This window comes from Pogona vitticeps, chromosome 1 (genome assembly GCF_051106095.1).
Source record: "Pogona vitticeps strain Pit_001003342236 chromosome 1, PviZW2.1, whole genome shotgun sequence".
Lineage (NCBI taxonomy): Eukaryota > Metazoa > Chordata > Lepidosauria > Squamata > Agamidae > Pogona > Pogona vitticeps.
Genome location: NC_135783.1, coordinates 155,779,041 through 155,793,360, shown reverse-complemented (window position 1 = coordinate 155,793,360; position 14,320 = coordinate 155,779,041). Strand labels below are relative to the sequence as shown.

General features: G+C 41.2%; 1 protein-coding gene across 1 annotated transcript in view; it reads right to left on the bottom strand.

Annotated features, from left to right (window-relative positions):
* Positions 1 to 14,320, bottom strand: part of PCSK2 (proprotein convertase subtilisin/kexin type 2) — a 138,509-nt gene that overhangs the window by 90,971 nt on the left and 33,218 nt on the right. Inside the window, exon 2 of the mRNA XM_020811310.3 lies at positions 10,338 to 10,442. Coding sequence (XP_020666969.2) covers positions 10,338 to 10,442 — 105 coding nt within the window. The remainder of the gene's footprint in view (positions 1 to 10,337; positions 10,443 to 14,320) is intronic.

The following is a 14,320-nucleotide window of genomic DNA, read 5'->3' as shown; positions in this document are numbered from 1 at the left end:
AGATAAGGTACCTAACAGAATTTTCCATAAAGGGGGGAAACATGAAGAAACAGCAGATTCTCCACTGGTAACAAAACATGACTTGTTTCTTTCTGAATGCACCATGTATTGTCAACATCACCACTGAGACAATGAAGCAAATTTCAGTTTGATAAGAAAGCAACGGGAAATGTTATCCCCTGGCAGAAGGCATGGTTTTCTGATAAGTAGGCAAATGAGACTTCTCAAAAAAAATTTTTTTTTGATTGTTTCCTTATTCATTATTCATTTCAATTACTTTACAGTTTAATTCTCTCTTTATATGATAGTCCCAGTGTACAGTTTTTAACCATGATCAGTCCCTCTAAACCTACAATTTTTAAGCCTGGCTTCACTGTGATCACTGTGACTTGGCTGTCAAAACTGAATCTGTCCTTGCACAACTGGCAGGGGTGGCTTACTGACCAAGCAAGAGAGGCCCTCAACCTGACCCTCAAGTTGGTGGGATGCCGTCAGGAGGTGCCTTCCCTGCCCCAGCTATGAGGTATGTCTGATGAGCAGTAGAGCTGGATTCCCAAAATATAGCTGTTTATAAGACAAGAAAAGGGGATGTAGATGAAAGAGACAGAGAGACAGAATGATATGAGATGGGAGATCATGAGAGTACATCAGAATGTGTTGGGAAGCAACAAAATTAAACACAGGGACATTTTTTCTGACAGCCAATATCCTGGAAGAGTATGGTGACTTCCAACATGTATGAAACATCTTTTATTTATTTGTCCAGTGTTTGAATATTTTTATTATGGATAGAATCCTATGTAACTGTGTAAGGTCAATTACTCAAGTGGATCTATCTTGCTAGCAGGCCACCCCTCAACTGTTCCCTTGGAAGAGCATATGAATCAGCTAAATGAAACTTGGCACAAGAGAGGGGAGAAACCACTTATGTAATTGCCTTTACATGCATGATTTTCACCAAGAGGAATTCAACAGCAAATTAAATGAACTAAATAAATAAATAAATATTACCTATTACAGTGTCTACATCACATTTTTAGTCAGCAAACTTAAAGATAGCCCTTCAAGATATAGGTTCCCCTTGACAATTTTTGTCCAGTCGTGTTCGGCTCTAGGGGGCGGTGCTCATCCCCGTTTCCAAGCCATAGAGCCAGCATTTTTGTCTGAAGACGATCTTCCGTGGTCACATGGCCAGTGCGACTTAGACACGGAATGCTGTTACCTTCCCACCGAGGTGGTCCCTATTTATCTACTCACATTTGCATGCTTTTGAACTGCTAAGTTGGCGGGAGCTGGGACAAGTGACGAGCGCTCACTCCGTCGCGTGGATTCGATCTTATTACTGCTTGGTCTTCTGACCCTGCAGCACAGGCTTCTGCGGTTTAGCCCACAGCGCCACCTTTAAGATATAGCAGGTTCTAAAGCAGATGCCTTCCCAGATATTTAGAAAAATAGGGATCTGCCTCATACTGAGTCACATCGTCTAGGCCAGTATGGTCAACTCTGACTGGAAACAGCCCTCCAAAGTTTCAGGCAGGATTCTTTCCTAGCTGTACCACCTAGACCTGATTGGTGAGTCTCCCATAACAAGTACTAATCAGGCTTGCTCTGCCTAGCTTTCAAAATCAGGTGAGAGCAGTTGTATGTGGGATCATAACTTGTCTGGCTTGATTCTGAACCTGGATGTTGAATGGGGACAGGCATGAAATGAATCACGAAACAAAAAACAAACAAACAAACAAACCAAGAAACAAAACAAAACAAGACCATGAATTGGGCTGTTTCATGGTTCATTTTGGGGCACTTTGGAGGAATGATCCTGCCCAGAATGAAATGAAACACTGAAGGTGTTGGCGATTTGTACGCTTCATCTTGGGTTACATTGTCCCTGGCCTGACAGCCTGATGCCACTCAAACTGGTTCCTAGGCAGCCCTGGGGTGGGCCTAGAGAAAACTTTGTTTAGGATTGATGGTCGGGTCAGGCAGCTCCAAGTCCATTCTCTGGGAGGAGCTGGTTACAGGAGCCCCATCCTGGGCAGCTCCACTGCTGGTTTCACTTTTGCAGCAGCAGGCATGAGAAGATGCTTAGCTAACTAATCTGTTCACCCTGTCCCCCTTTTTCTTCCCTTCTCTGTCTCATGATGAGCAACACTCTGTCTCAAGTTTGCTTGCATGAATCATTCCTTTTTATTTTCCCCAAGCCAGCTACTAAAGAGCACTGTCCTGGAGGGGGGCACCTGATTTAGTGGGCTATAACTTGGATCTCTCAAATCCAATCTTTGTGAAACTTGGAGGGGGTGGAGAGGAGGATCAGCTGTGAGTTTGGCATCTTCAACTCACACAAAGGGTGTTCGATCACTCTCAGAAGCTCCAAACTGCACAAACCACAAAACAGTTTGTCAGACAGTTCATGTAAGTTCATGGTTTTTGAGTAGCAACAAACAATGAACCCTCACAAACTGCTGTTTCCCTGGTTCAATGCCATCTGTAGTTTTGAATACTGAATGCCAGCCAGTGAGGAGAAACCATTTAATGCTTCAGATTTGTAGATCTGTTCACTTCAGTGTCTTGCTCTGCAGTCTTCTCTTTTTGATGGAGGGCAAACCAAGTCACTTACTGCAAAGAACCTACCATCTTATTGAGTTAGAATCTCTATCCTGTGAACTACTTGTTATTAACTCATTTTTTAAAATAAGAAAAGTCTGTTACATTACAATTACAGTGGTACTTCGCAAGACGACGACCCCGCTAAATGACAAATCCGCATAATGATGACTTTTTGCGATCGCTATAGCGATTCGCAAAGCAGTCATTCCAATGGGCGATTTTCACTTAACGACGATTTGGTCCGTGCTTTGTGAACCATTTGTTCACAAGACGACTATTTCTACAGCTGATCGTCGGCTTCGCAAAATGGATGCCCTGTGTTTTCCGGACCCATGCTTCACAGAACAGCCATTTTTACAGCTGATCAGCGCTCACAAAATTGCTTCCCTATGGGCAATCTTCACTGGACAATGAGGTATTTTTCCCATTGGAACGCATTAAACAGGTTTCAATGCATTCCAATGGGAAAATGGATTTTGCATGACAATGATTTTCCTAAACAGTGATTTCAATGGGACGGATTATTGTCATCATGCGGGGCACCACTGTATGACTTAATGAGAGACAACAACTCATCTTGAGGTATAGTTGTAACTCTTTCAGTTAGAATTATGTAGGTTGTGGCCTCACCAAATGGAAGAGGAAGAGCGTCACTTAGTTCAAGTACTGCCTTGAAGTTTCCATCTCATGTGTTGCAGGTATTGAATCCAGCGAGCAGTTTATACCATTTGCATGTGTGTGTGTGTGTTTTGAGTAACTTAAATATAACTATTTAGGGAGACTAGGTATGTAAAGAGTTTCTTTTCAAATAGTGGCTGAAATCCTGTTGCTTAGGATTGATCTAGTAAATCACAATTAGAATTAGAACCTGAATCAATTGAACATATGGAGAAGTTGACTCACCAAATACTCACTGATTCAATAGGCCTACTCTCCTTGCAATTTACTAAGCTAAGCAACAGGATTTCAGCTATTATAATTATGAAAGTAGTGAATAACTTTGAAGGTCTTTGAATTATAAATACGTCATTTTAAAAAGTAACTTTCAAAATACTGGGATTGATTTTAGTACTGAGTGCACTGATATATATATATATATGGAAGTGAGGTCTTATAGTTAGGATTAAACTACTTGGACCCCAAACTAGAAGAAGTTACATTTTTGGACTTCAGCTCCAGGATCCCCTGCCTAGCACGGCACAGCCTCAACACACATACATACAAAAGTGCATGTGACTTTAAATCTTTTAACAAAACTTTTTTTTTAACTGATAGGAAAAATTGTACATAGGGGAGACCACCATCATCCAACTTGAACTGGAAATAAACTAGAATGATCATTGAGGTAAGAAATATCTTTCAAATCAACCTTTCTTCCTCATTTGTTTCCTGTAAATTTTGCTTTCTAACAGCACACAGCACCAAATCATCAAAACACACTGGATGTGTTTACACATTGTTAACACTTTCATAAGTATTGCAGTCACTGAACAGCAAAAAAGAAAATGGAGTACATCTTTGCAGGAGACTGCTTTTGAAATAGCTTAAAAACATGCATTGAAAAGACACGTGTTTTCACTTTTACCCTTAACAGGCCAGAAGAGCACGGGTTGCTTTGCCAGAAATGCTTTTCTGCTATTAACTTCTAAATTCTTTCTCTCTCGATATAAATTATGCACCAACACTTAAAACATCCCAGAATATTGCAAAATGACAAGGGAATGTCAAGAAGATGAAGTGTTACTGGAATTCTTATCTTAATATCCATGTGCTGCCTAGCAATCTGTCTATGGCCATTGTTCTCCTTCAGATTATTTCCTCTCAACTCTTGTCTGTCACACACAGAACTTGCTAAATTGTTTTAACAACTCTTTGCAAGTGTCTTACAATTATTTTAGCAAATGTTAGCTGCTAATTCAGGGGTTGAGGGTGGAATTCCAATTGCATTCTCATTAGTCTTCCTGATGTGCTACTACTCACAATCCCCATCTTCTCATGCAAATAATTCCTGTACAGTATTACCCCGTATCCCATGCCTCCCAGCAGATGCTGAAAACTGTGGATAATAGAGAACCTTATGCATCGAATGGTCCTTGGCTCCCTCTAGTGGCCATTTCTGGTAATTACATAGAAGAAATGCATATGTTTGTGTTTTTCTTTTTAATATTTTCATGCCATAGATAAGTGAAACTGAAAATACTGATCCTGTGGATATGGGGCTCCTACTGTTGACATAACCAGGAATCAAACAAATACTAACTAAAATCCAGTGGCTTAGTAAAGTAAGTCACAATTATAGTAGGCACATTTGAATCAGTGGAACTTACAGAGGAGTTTAGCCACCCAATCCTCACCGATTCAATGGGTTTACTCTAGTTGTGACTTACTATGCCAAGTAGTGTGATTTCAGCCATCGTTCAAAGGAAGCAGCCAATCTGTGCCAACAGGTGCAAGTCAAGCCATAGGAATCAGAACAAAAACATTATGCACCAAAGACACATAGTGGGATTCAAAAATAATTGGAACAACTCTGTGTCCCTGTAAAACAAATTAGCCAACCTACACTGACTTAAACATCATGCCTTTGTGTTCACTGAAAAATCTGCATTTCAACCCACCATAGGCACAACAGAATGAGGTATATGACACAGCTAGCACTTAACCTCTAGTCTAGCTAGGCGGGCTGTTGGAGTCTTCCTCTGACTAATTTTGGTTAACTTTGTCCACTTTTGAATACACTATTCAGACCAGTTTTTAGAAATACACTTAAAAGACAGCCTGAATTAATACTAATTGTGTGCTATCAAGTCAATTGTGACTCATGGCAACCCCTTTAAGAATTTTCTAGGTAAAGAATACTCAGAAGTGGTTTGCCCTTCCCCTCTTCTGGGAATACCCAGGGACTGTGCAGCTTGCCCAAGACCACACAGGCTGGCTGCTTCCTGGGAGATACAGTGGGGAATCAGACTCCTGACCTCTGCCTAACTCACTGAACTGCAAGGAAACACTCAAAATTTGAGGAGAGACATAGCTATTATTGGCGCAACAGCAGATCAATACAGTGGGTTCAAGAAAGGAGAATGTGTGATGTGCATGCCCATACTCCCACATACAGAAGTCCCAGAAGGAAAAGAAATACATCAGTTGCAGAACTGGGCATACTTTCCCCCTTCTTGTGGGAAACTCTTCTGTATTACAGCACTTTAGTTCATACTGCTGCTGCTGCAAAAAAAATACCCTCCTACAAAAGTCTTTTCTCTGTTATACAGGTCTGAAAAAATCCACAGCAGCAGGCCAGTTTGATTATTTCAATGTTTTAAGATACTTTTTTTGGAGGGGGGGGGCAAAACAAGAACACCTCCAAGTTATTGTGAAAGTTTTGAATTTGCCAGATTTGTTTACAGTAGGATTGCCATATACGCAGAGGATGGGTTCCAAGGCCCTTCCCACCCATACATACTGAAAACTGTGGATAATAGTGAATGCTATATAGTATATATATAGCATGGATTTTTTCCCTTTTATCTATATAGCATGGTAAAAGGGGGGGGGGTGGAATCCAGAGAACTGGGCACGAGAAGGAGCCAGACCATGCTATGAAATCCAAAACAAGAATACATTGCATGGTCTCTGGTTTCCTCTAGTGGCTAGTTCTAGTAAATACATCATGCAATTAGTATTTTTTTCTTTTAGTATTTTTAATATTTTCAGATCAAGGATAAATGAAACCAGAGATACTGATCAAGCTGATATGGGGGTCCTACTATATATCATATGTACTTCACTCAACATTGTAGTTGGAAAAGCCCTTAAAAGAGCTTTCACATGAGCCTCGTTGCACAATGGTTAAACCACTGTACTGCAGCCAAAACTGTGTTCACAACCTGGGGTTCAATCCCAGGTAGCCGGCTCAAGGTTCACTCAGCCTTCTATCCTTCTGAGGTCGGTAAAATGAGTACCCAGCTCACTGGTGGGACAGTGTATAGCCTGGGTAACTGATTTCTAAACCACCCAAAGAGTGATTTAAGCGCTATGGGATGGAAGTGCTATGGCAACACACCTTGCTTTTTTGCTTTTACCACATTCGCTTAAAAAAACTCACAATCTGGTAAAAAAAGACACATACAAAAAAAAGGGAGAGGAAAATAAAGAATATCAGACACAGATTCTTCATCATTAAGAGCCTCGTGGCGCAGTGGTTAAAACGCTGTACTGCAGCTAAAACTGTGCTCACGACCTGGGGTTCAAATCCCAGGTAGCCGGCTCAAGGTTGACTCAGCCTTCCATCCTTCCGAGGTCGGTAAAATGAGTACCCAGCTTGCTGGGGGGGCAATGTGTAGCCTTTATAATTAAAATTGTAAACCGCCCGGAGAGTGCTTGTAGCGCTATGGGGCGGTATATAAATCCAATAAATAAATAAATAAATAAATAGGGTATCCATCGCTTCTCTCCTAGTATGCCCTCTGTACAATCAGACTGCCAACAGTGGAGGTGACAAAATTTTCTGCCACCACTTCGAAAAAGCTTCAGAAGCTGAACCTTTTTCTTCTCTTCAGGTAGAGGGAGAAGTCCACAAAGCTATACAAGGCCTGACAGATATGGGGAGTCCTTTTTTGGGGGGGGGAATTCAGCTCCCAGCATTCCACAACCGGTATGGCTTGTGTGATTCCAGAAGCTGTAATTCAGAAACAGACATTTCCTACATCTGGTGCCTGGTCTCCAGGAAGCCCTTCCTGGTACCAAAGGACTACATCCTCAGATATCTAGATTTTAGGCTCAGGGTCACTGCAGAAAAGCACAATACTTTATATCTTTTTGGGAAATGAAATATAAAGAAAAGAGAGAGGAAATAACCATGGTAATGGACAGTTATGGCGCAAAATGAACAAGAATTGACCCTGAAACATATGAGAGCAAATGGCTTCAGGACACAGAAAAGTTCCCGCTTGTTAAGAAATCTCACAGTACTCTGTGGTTCTGATTGTCTTATGTTTTATCTCCATGTTCTGTAACTCCTCTCAGGAATAGAAACACTGGCTGAAGTTCAGCTCTTTGCTTTCAATAATGGCTTTTTAGTTATTGCAAAAGGAATGGAATTCTCTTTGTCTTTCTAGTTCAGTATTAAAGTTGTATAACTCAGTGCTATACAGGTTGCAATCCCATTGTGCCTCACTACTGGAGAAGTATGATAGTGTGAATTGCTTTCCTTCTTTTTGTTTTCCATCCCTGCTTCAGGATCTTTCTGTCATGAAGGCATTGTGTACAAATTAGAATTAGTATCATGGCCTGGTGGGCGAGTACTCTATATATCCTTTATAGATATATACCATGCTTGCTTCTTCTCCAACTATAGGCATTCAAAGAAATTCAGAAATAGAAAAACTACTAAGACCAGAATCCCCTGGAGTGGAATGATTCACACAAGAGTGTGGCACAAGCACTTCAATATTGTCATCATACATTCAAGGAGGTATCCAGTAATATATACTTGCTATTTTGGCACAAATAGGAATCTTTAAGTATTTGTGTATACACACACACACACACAGAGAGAGAGAGAGAGAGAGAGAGAGAGAGAGAGATCTTGAAGCTGTCCTCGTTATTCTTAAAACTGGGTAAGAAATAGTGTTGATGACGAGCTATGGTAAAATGTGGCAACACAGAATAATTTGGCAGTGTGCCTATGTACTTTTGCTTCCACGTTTAAACACAACAGATTCACAAAGCTCCAGGAACAGCCAAGAAGGAAACTATCTTGCCCCTCTATCATCACATTTATCTATGGTACAAGAACATGTTGCCTGAAAGAACTTTACATTTCTCAGTAAAATTAGCTACAGCCCAAACCTGGCGAACATCAGGTTCACTTCCCCACTTAGTCATGAAGCTCTTTGGTGAATTTGGGCCTGTCACTGTATTTCAGCCTAAAACCTATGACATGGGATTATCATGAGGATGAAATGGGAGAAGGTAGAACTATGACGGCTATCTTTAGCTCCTTAGAAGAAAGGCAGAATATATACACATATAATAAACTAATAAGAGAGAAGACTTGCCGCTGATGCCCTCTTGCACTCATATCTTTCTTCCATGTAGAAGCGAGGTTAGATTTTACATATCAACATACGGAGACTCCTTGTTCTTATTGACCCATGGGTTGATCGTTGTTTAGGATCTAGTCCAGCTACTGAGACTAGCAATCTCTCACCTAGATTTCTTGCAACAAGGAATCTTTACCAGTTCTGATATCACACTCAACACATAAGAACAACCTAAGAACTTATGACAAGTTGTGTTAGATCAGATCAAGGGCTTGTCTCATCCCTGTGACCAATCTGATGCTTCTAAATCCCACAAGCAGGCTATGATAGCAACACTGCTCAGTGTCCCACTGAGCAGAGAAATTGACAGGCCTCTGGATCCTAAGGCCAACACAGACAACCACTGTGACCAACAAGGAGGTACAATCTTATCTTCCATGGATTTGCCAAATCCCCTTTCAAAGCCACCCATGTTGGTGGCTTCTCCAATTTCAAATAACAAATGCAAGATGGAACTTTAAAGATATACCAACAGGTTCAGACCTTCAGGTATCTGGGGATCCTTTTCCACTTCCGGCACTCATGGAGCCCACACCGCAATTCTGCAATTGCATCCTCCTCCCTTTCCCTCAATGCAATCTCCCGTTTTCATTTCCACTCTGGCAACCAGTATGTCCCTGCTGCCATTAAAATCCTATATTCCAAGACATTCTCCCAATTACTCTATGGAGTCCCTATTTGGATCGAGGCAGCAAACTCTGAAATTGACAAGGTGGCCGCCTCCTTTCTCAGGAAAATTCTTGGGATCCCCAATCTTATCAGACTCTCCACCATCATCCTAGAAGTGGGTATCCACTTACCCTCTACCCTAGCCTGGACGATTACCTTCAAGTTCTGGCTCAGAATTCATCTCCTAACCCCTTCTAATTCAATCTTACAAGACCTATTAAAGGACCCTTGTATTCCCAGGTGGCTTCATTTCATTGAAGCCAAATTATCCTCACTATCTCTTTCTGTCGAAACCTTAGCCGACATGAACCTCCACTCAGCACATCAAACCATTAGGTCCAGCCTTTATGATCTCGAATATGGAACCTTATTTTCCCAAATGAACCCTACCTGTTCCCCTCTCGCTTTTGGCCTATCCCCCTCCCTCGGCCGTCCCTCTAACTACTTTAACCAACTGTCCAATCCTCAAAAAAGACGAGCTTTCATGCTCGCCAGGCTGAATATTTTCCCATCCGCAGCCCACTTCGGAAGATTCACAAGAACTCCTCGTTCCAATAGACTGTGCCACTTCTGTGCACTTGAACCTGACTCCCTGGATCACATTCTACTCCGGTGCCCAATTCACAATACCCCTCGCAAGTGACTGCTAGGACCACTTCTCTCTTCCCTCTCCCTCTCCTTCCCTGACCCTTTCCCCATACTACTGAGTGATTTCTCGACTTCTATTACCAATCAAGTAGCCGAATTCCTCCTCATTGTTACAAAGACCTCCCCCCTCCCCATATCCCCACAAATTTTCTCGAACCTAACCTACTATAATCCCTAGCCTGCTCCCCCCTCTACCTGGAACTGGAATGTAACTACGCTGTGCACTCACTTGTATTTTATAATGCCAATAAAGGTTTATAGATAGATAGATAGATAGATGAGAAGACCGAAAGCCAGCAAGCAGTGACTTACCCTGGGGTCTTTTTCCAAGCGAAGTTGGTGCTGAAGGCTACGTCGACTCCGGCCTTTGGGCAAGCCGTTATGAAAAAAGTGGTATGCATCCTCTATAAAGGGAAGCTGAGGAAGATATCGAACATAAAATGTGTTAGTGAGAAAGCTCACACTGACTGTCATACGGCTATTTAATTATATCAAACCAACAGTTGAAGACGTAATGGGTAAAACATGCAATTGATGTTTAACAGTAAGTAAAACATCCTTTCATTAAAAAGATCCAATAAATTTATGAAGTAGGGTGCAATGAAAGAAAGTAAATGTTGCTAAGATCAAATTTCAGTCTCCCATTTCTGCTGATGCATACAGGGATGACACGCCACATACAATAGCTTGCACCCCATGTATCCACCGTAAATAACTGATACTTTTGTAGTGCCAAAAATGTGGTTCTGGTGAAGCACAAGAGGTCAAGTCTTTTCCCATGGGAGCTTGCATTGTAATCCAGTCAGGGAAGCCAAAAGTGAATGTAAACAGGGGAGTTCAATTAAACTTCTTTAGTCCAGAGGCAGTCTTGGCCCATCCATTCTACTCATCAGTTGCCACTAATAAGAACCCCGTACAGTAAGTGTGTATGCTTATGCTGACATTGCTGATTGTCTGGTGGCCACTCCCCCACTTTAATTAAGTTAATCTTCTTTAGTCCTGCCCTTGTCCTACCAATCCATTTCAATGCAACATTGTCCTTGTGCCTTCCCAATGCTGCATCAAGAGGATAATGGATGTTCTGTGCACAGTAGCCTTGACACATGCAGCTGTATCAGTTTAATATTCAGAGTTTGCACATATAATTGATACATAAGTGGTATTCAGTGACTGAAATCCTGGAGATGCCGGCACATCAGGAAGAACAACCTTCAGAACACGGCCAAAGAACCTGAAAAACCCACAACAACCATCAGATCCCGGCTGTGAAAGCCTTCGAAAAACTAGGAAAATATTTATTTATTTTTGTTTATTTATTTATTTAAAATACTTTTATCCTGCTTTTCTCTTTAAAAGAATCCAAGGAGGCTTACATCATTAAAAAGACAATACGTAGAAGCTAAAATCAGTAGGTATACAAATACTAAAGAAGAATTAATGTTACATTAAAAACAATAACCAATTCAGTACTAAAACACATTTAATACAACAGAGCACAACCATTAATTTTTTAAAAAAACCCTCTCAGACAACCAGTTATTAAGGGAAAGTCTGCCTGTACAGTTTCTAATGCCAAATGTAAATAATTCTCAATGCAATATTTAAATTAATCCCATTAACCCAATCTTTCCAATTTGAGTAGGCTAGAAGTATGGTAACACATAGTTTTCCCTACCATTGGCTGTTCAACTCTTCCCTCAAAATCTCTCTCTTTTTGTAATAAACAAGTGGTATACCAAACCCACAAGGTATCTTGCTTATTACTGCTTCTTTAGGGTAAAGTCACCCTGGTGTGCAAGATACGTCTGGCACCTTTTTTGTACCCCACTTATCCCACACTCCAAAATGCCTGTGAAATGGAACACTGGCAGAGACTTTACCTCTACATAGTGAGAGGCTGAGAAGAAAGCCTCTTTGCCCACAGTCAATATATTGTAAACACTTCATTTTGCATGATTGTCTTTGTGGAGGGGGCAGGTGCACATATTGTGTCTCAGCAGGGCTTTGCCTAATGAAGTAGGATGTACTCCATGAGAACTTTGTTAATCTTTGGCCAGAATGGTGGTGCAGCTCTGCACATGCAAGGCAATTGCAATGTCAACGGTGGCCTTTTATCTTTAATTAAATTTTTCCTATTTCCCCCTTTCCTCAGGCTCTGAGGCTCCCTCGGAATCCCTTCTGACCTGGATGAGCTTTTGTGGGCCTCGGGATTGTGAGAAGAAGCTTTTAATGTTCAATGTTTTAATGTAAAACATTAAAACATTAATGTTTTAATGTACCAGCAGGACAGGGACTGGCAGCAGTGACTTTCAGATGTTAAATCCCCTCCTGTTCTCCGTGTCCTAGGTCCCCAAGCCTTCTCCAGATGAAAAGGGATCCTTCTCCTCAGAACATGAGGAGAGGAGGAATAGAAAACTTTGAATTAAAGATAAAAAGCCATGGCTGGTGATGTTTGAAAATCCTTCTTGTTCCAACAGGATACCAACCACTAAAATGTTAAAAAACTTCTTTTCATTTTTTTTTCTTTCAACAGACTAATACAGTCAACTCTGGAAAACTCTGAACATAACGTATTAGTGACTGGTGTATATTCCTGGCATCTGTAGAAGAATGGCACCGGACCAAATGTCACAACATTCATAGAAATGTGCAAAACACCCATCCCTCTCCAGAATATTCTGAGAGCTTTTGTTTTGTTTTGTTTTGTTTTCAGTATTACCTAATTGCAAATTCTAGCAAGGGAGGGATGAAATCACAGCGATGAAATTTGTTTGGCACCACCACAGTGCTAATCTCTGCCCCAGAACAAAATATACTAGCCTTCAGAGGAAGGAACAGAAAATATGCAAAGACATGGATTTTGTAGTCTTACATTGCCTGAATGGCAGGCAAAATAACTCGGACAGATACCTTTGGGAGAACAAACACCCCATTTGAAACAGTTCTGAGAATCAGAAATAAGCAACTACTGTTTCAACAGTACATTATTAAAGGGTCTGAAGTATTTCATGCAGATATGAGCCTACTTGGAAGAAGCTTTTATCTAATGAGTTTTGGACCCAACTCCTGGTAAGCCCTGTGCCCTCTCCAGTGAATGAGGAAGAATTAGTGTGACAGCCTCCTCACACATCACAAAGGAGGTGCCACGTCACTCTCACACACTCACTCTATTCACGCTGCCACCAACCATTCCCTCAAATGACTCTTCAGACTAATAAATGATTTTGAAAATAAAAACTTGTGTTTATTGGTTATAACAAAAGGAATGGTAAATCACTTTAATAACTCAAATAATAAGGCAATGAATGTAATAAAATATCACTCACTCACACACACTCTCACAGACCCTCACTATATAGCACAGTTCTTCACAATAGGAACAAACCCTAACACCCTAACCGGTCCCTAACCAGTCCCTATCTAGTCCCTATCTAAAGCACTCACACCCATTCACTCCCCTTATATACACTGGCTCCACCCCTTATGTCCCACCTTCCGTCACGCTATTGGCAGATGACATGCCTCTACAGCAATGACGGACAGGTGGCTTCCAAGCTACCGTAACAATTAGAAGAAAGTCAAATGGAATTTTCCCCTCGTCTTGAAGAGTCCTCACGCTGAGAACATTAGAATTATAGATCTATGAAACCTGTTTGCTCACATTTCACATTAAATGTATTTCATGAGATTAACTTCTGAATTTATCTGCCTTGGACAGAACTTCTCAGATTTTAAACTTACTGGTTTGGGCAGGATAATGGGCCCAGGCAGTCTGATTTTTGCTTCTTAATAGACCAGGGCAAAGAATACTTTTATCTATTGTTCAGTTCTTGAGAAAGACCCAAGAAAGATTAGGAAACTCAGCTGAATAGTTGCTATACATGCCTCTTTGCCCTACTGCCCAACCTAAAGATGTGTAATCTAAATAAGACATGGGAATGAATTTTAAAAAGAATCACGATATTTGTGAAATATTGCTGATTCATGGGATATTCATCCCTTCATAGGCAACAGGTCTGGAGACCCTGACAAATACAAAGGGATGAATATTTATCCATTTTTATTTGTCCCTTCGTGAAGGCCGGCTTAGGGACTTAAACCGGATTTGCCTTACCGCAGCCAGCCTGCTTGTCAATGTCCTGCTGATCAGCTGATGTTCCACTGGTCATTGACAAGCAGGAGGGCTGTGGGGAAAGCATACCCTTGGTTCAGTTCTGGCAGCCAGCCTGCTTGTCAATATCCTGACCATCAGCTGATTGTCAGGTCATTGACAAGCGAGCTGGCTGTGGGAACCT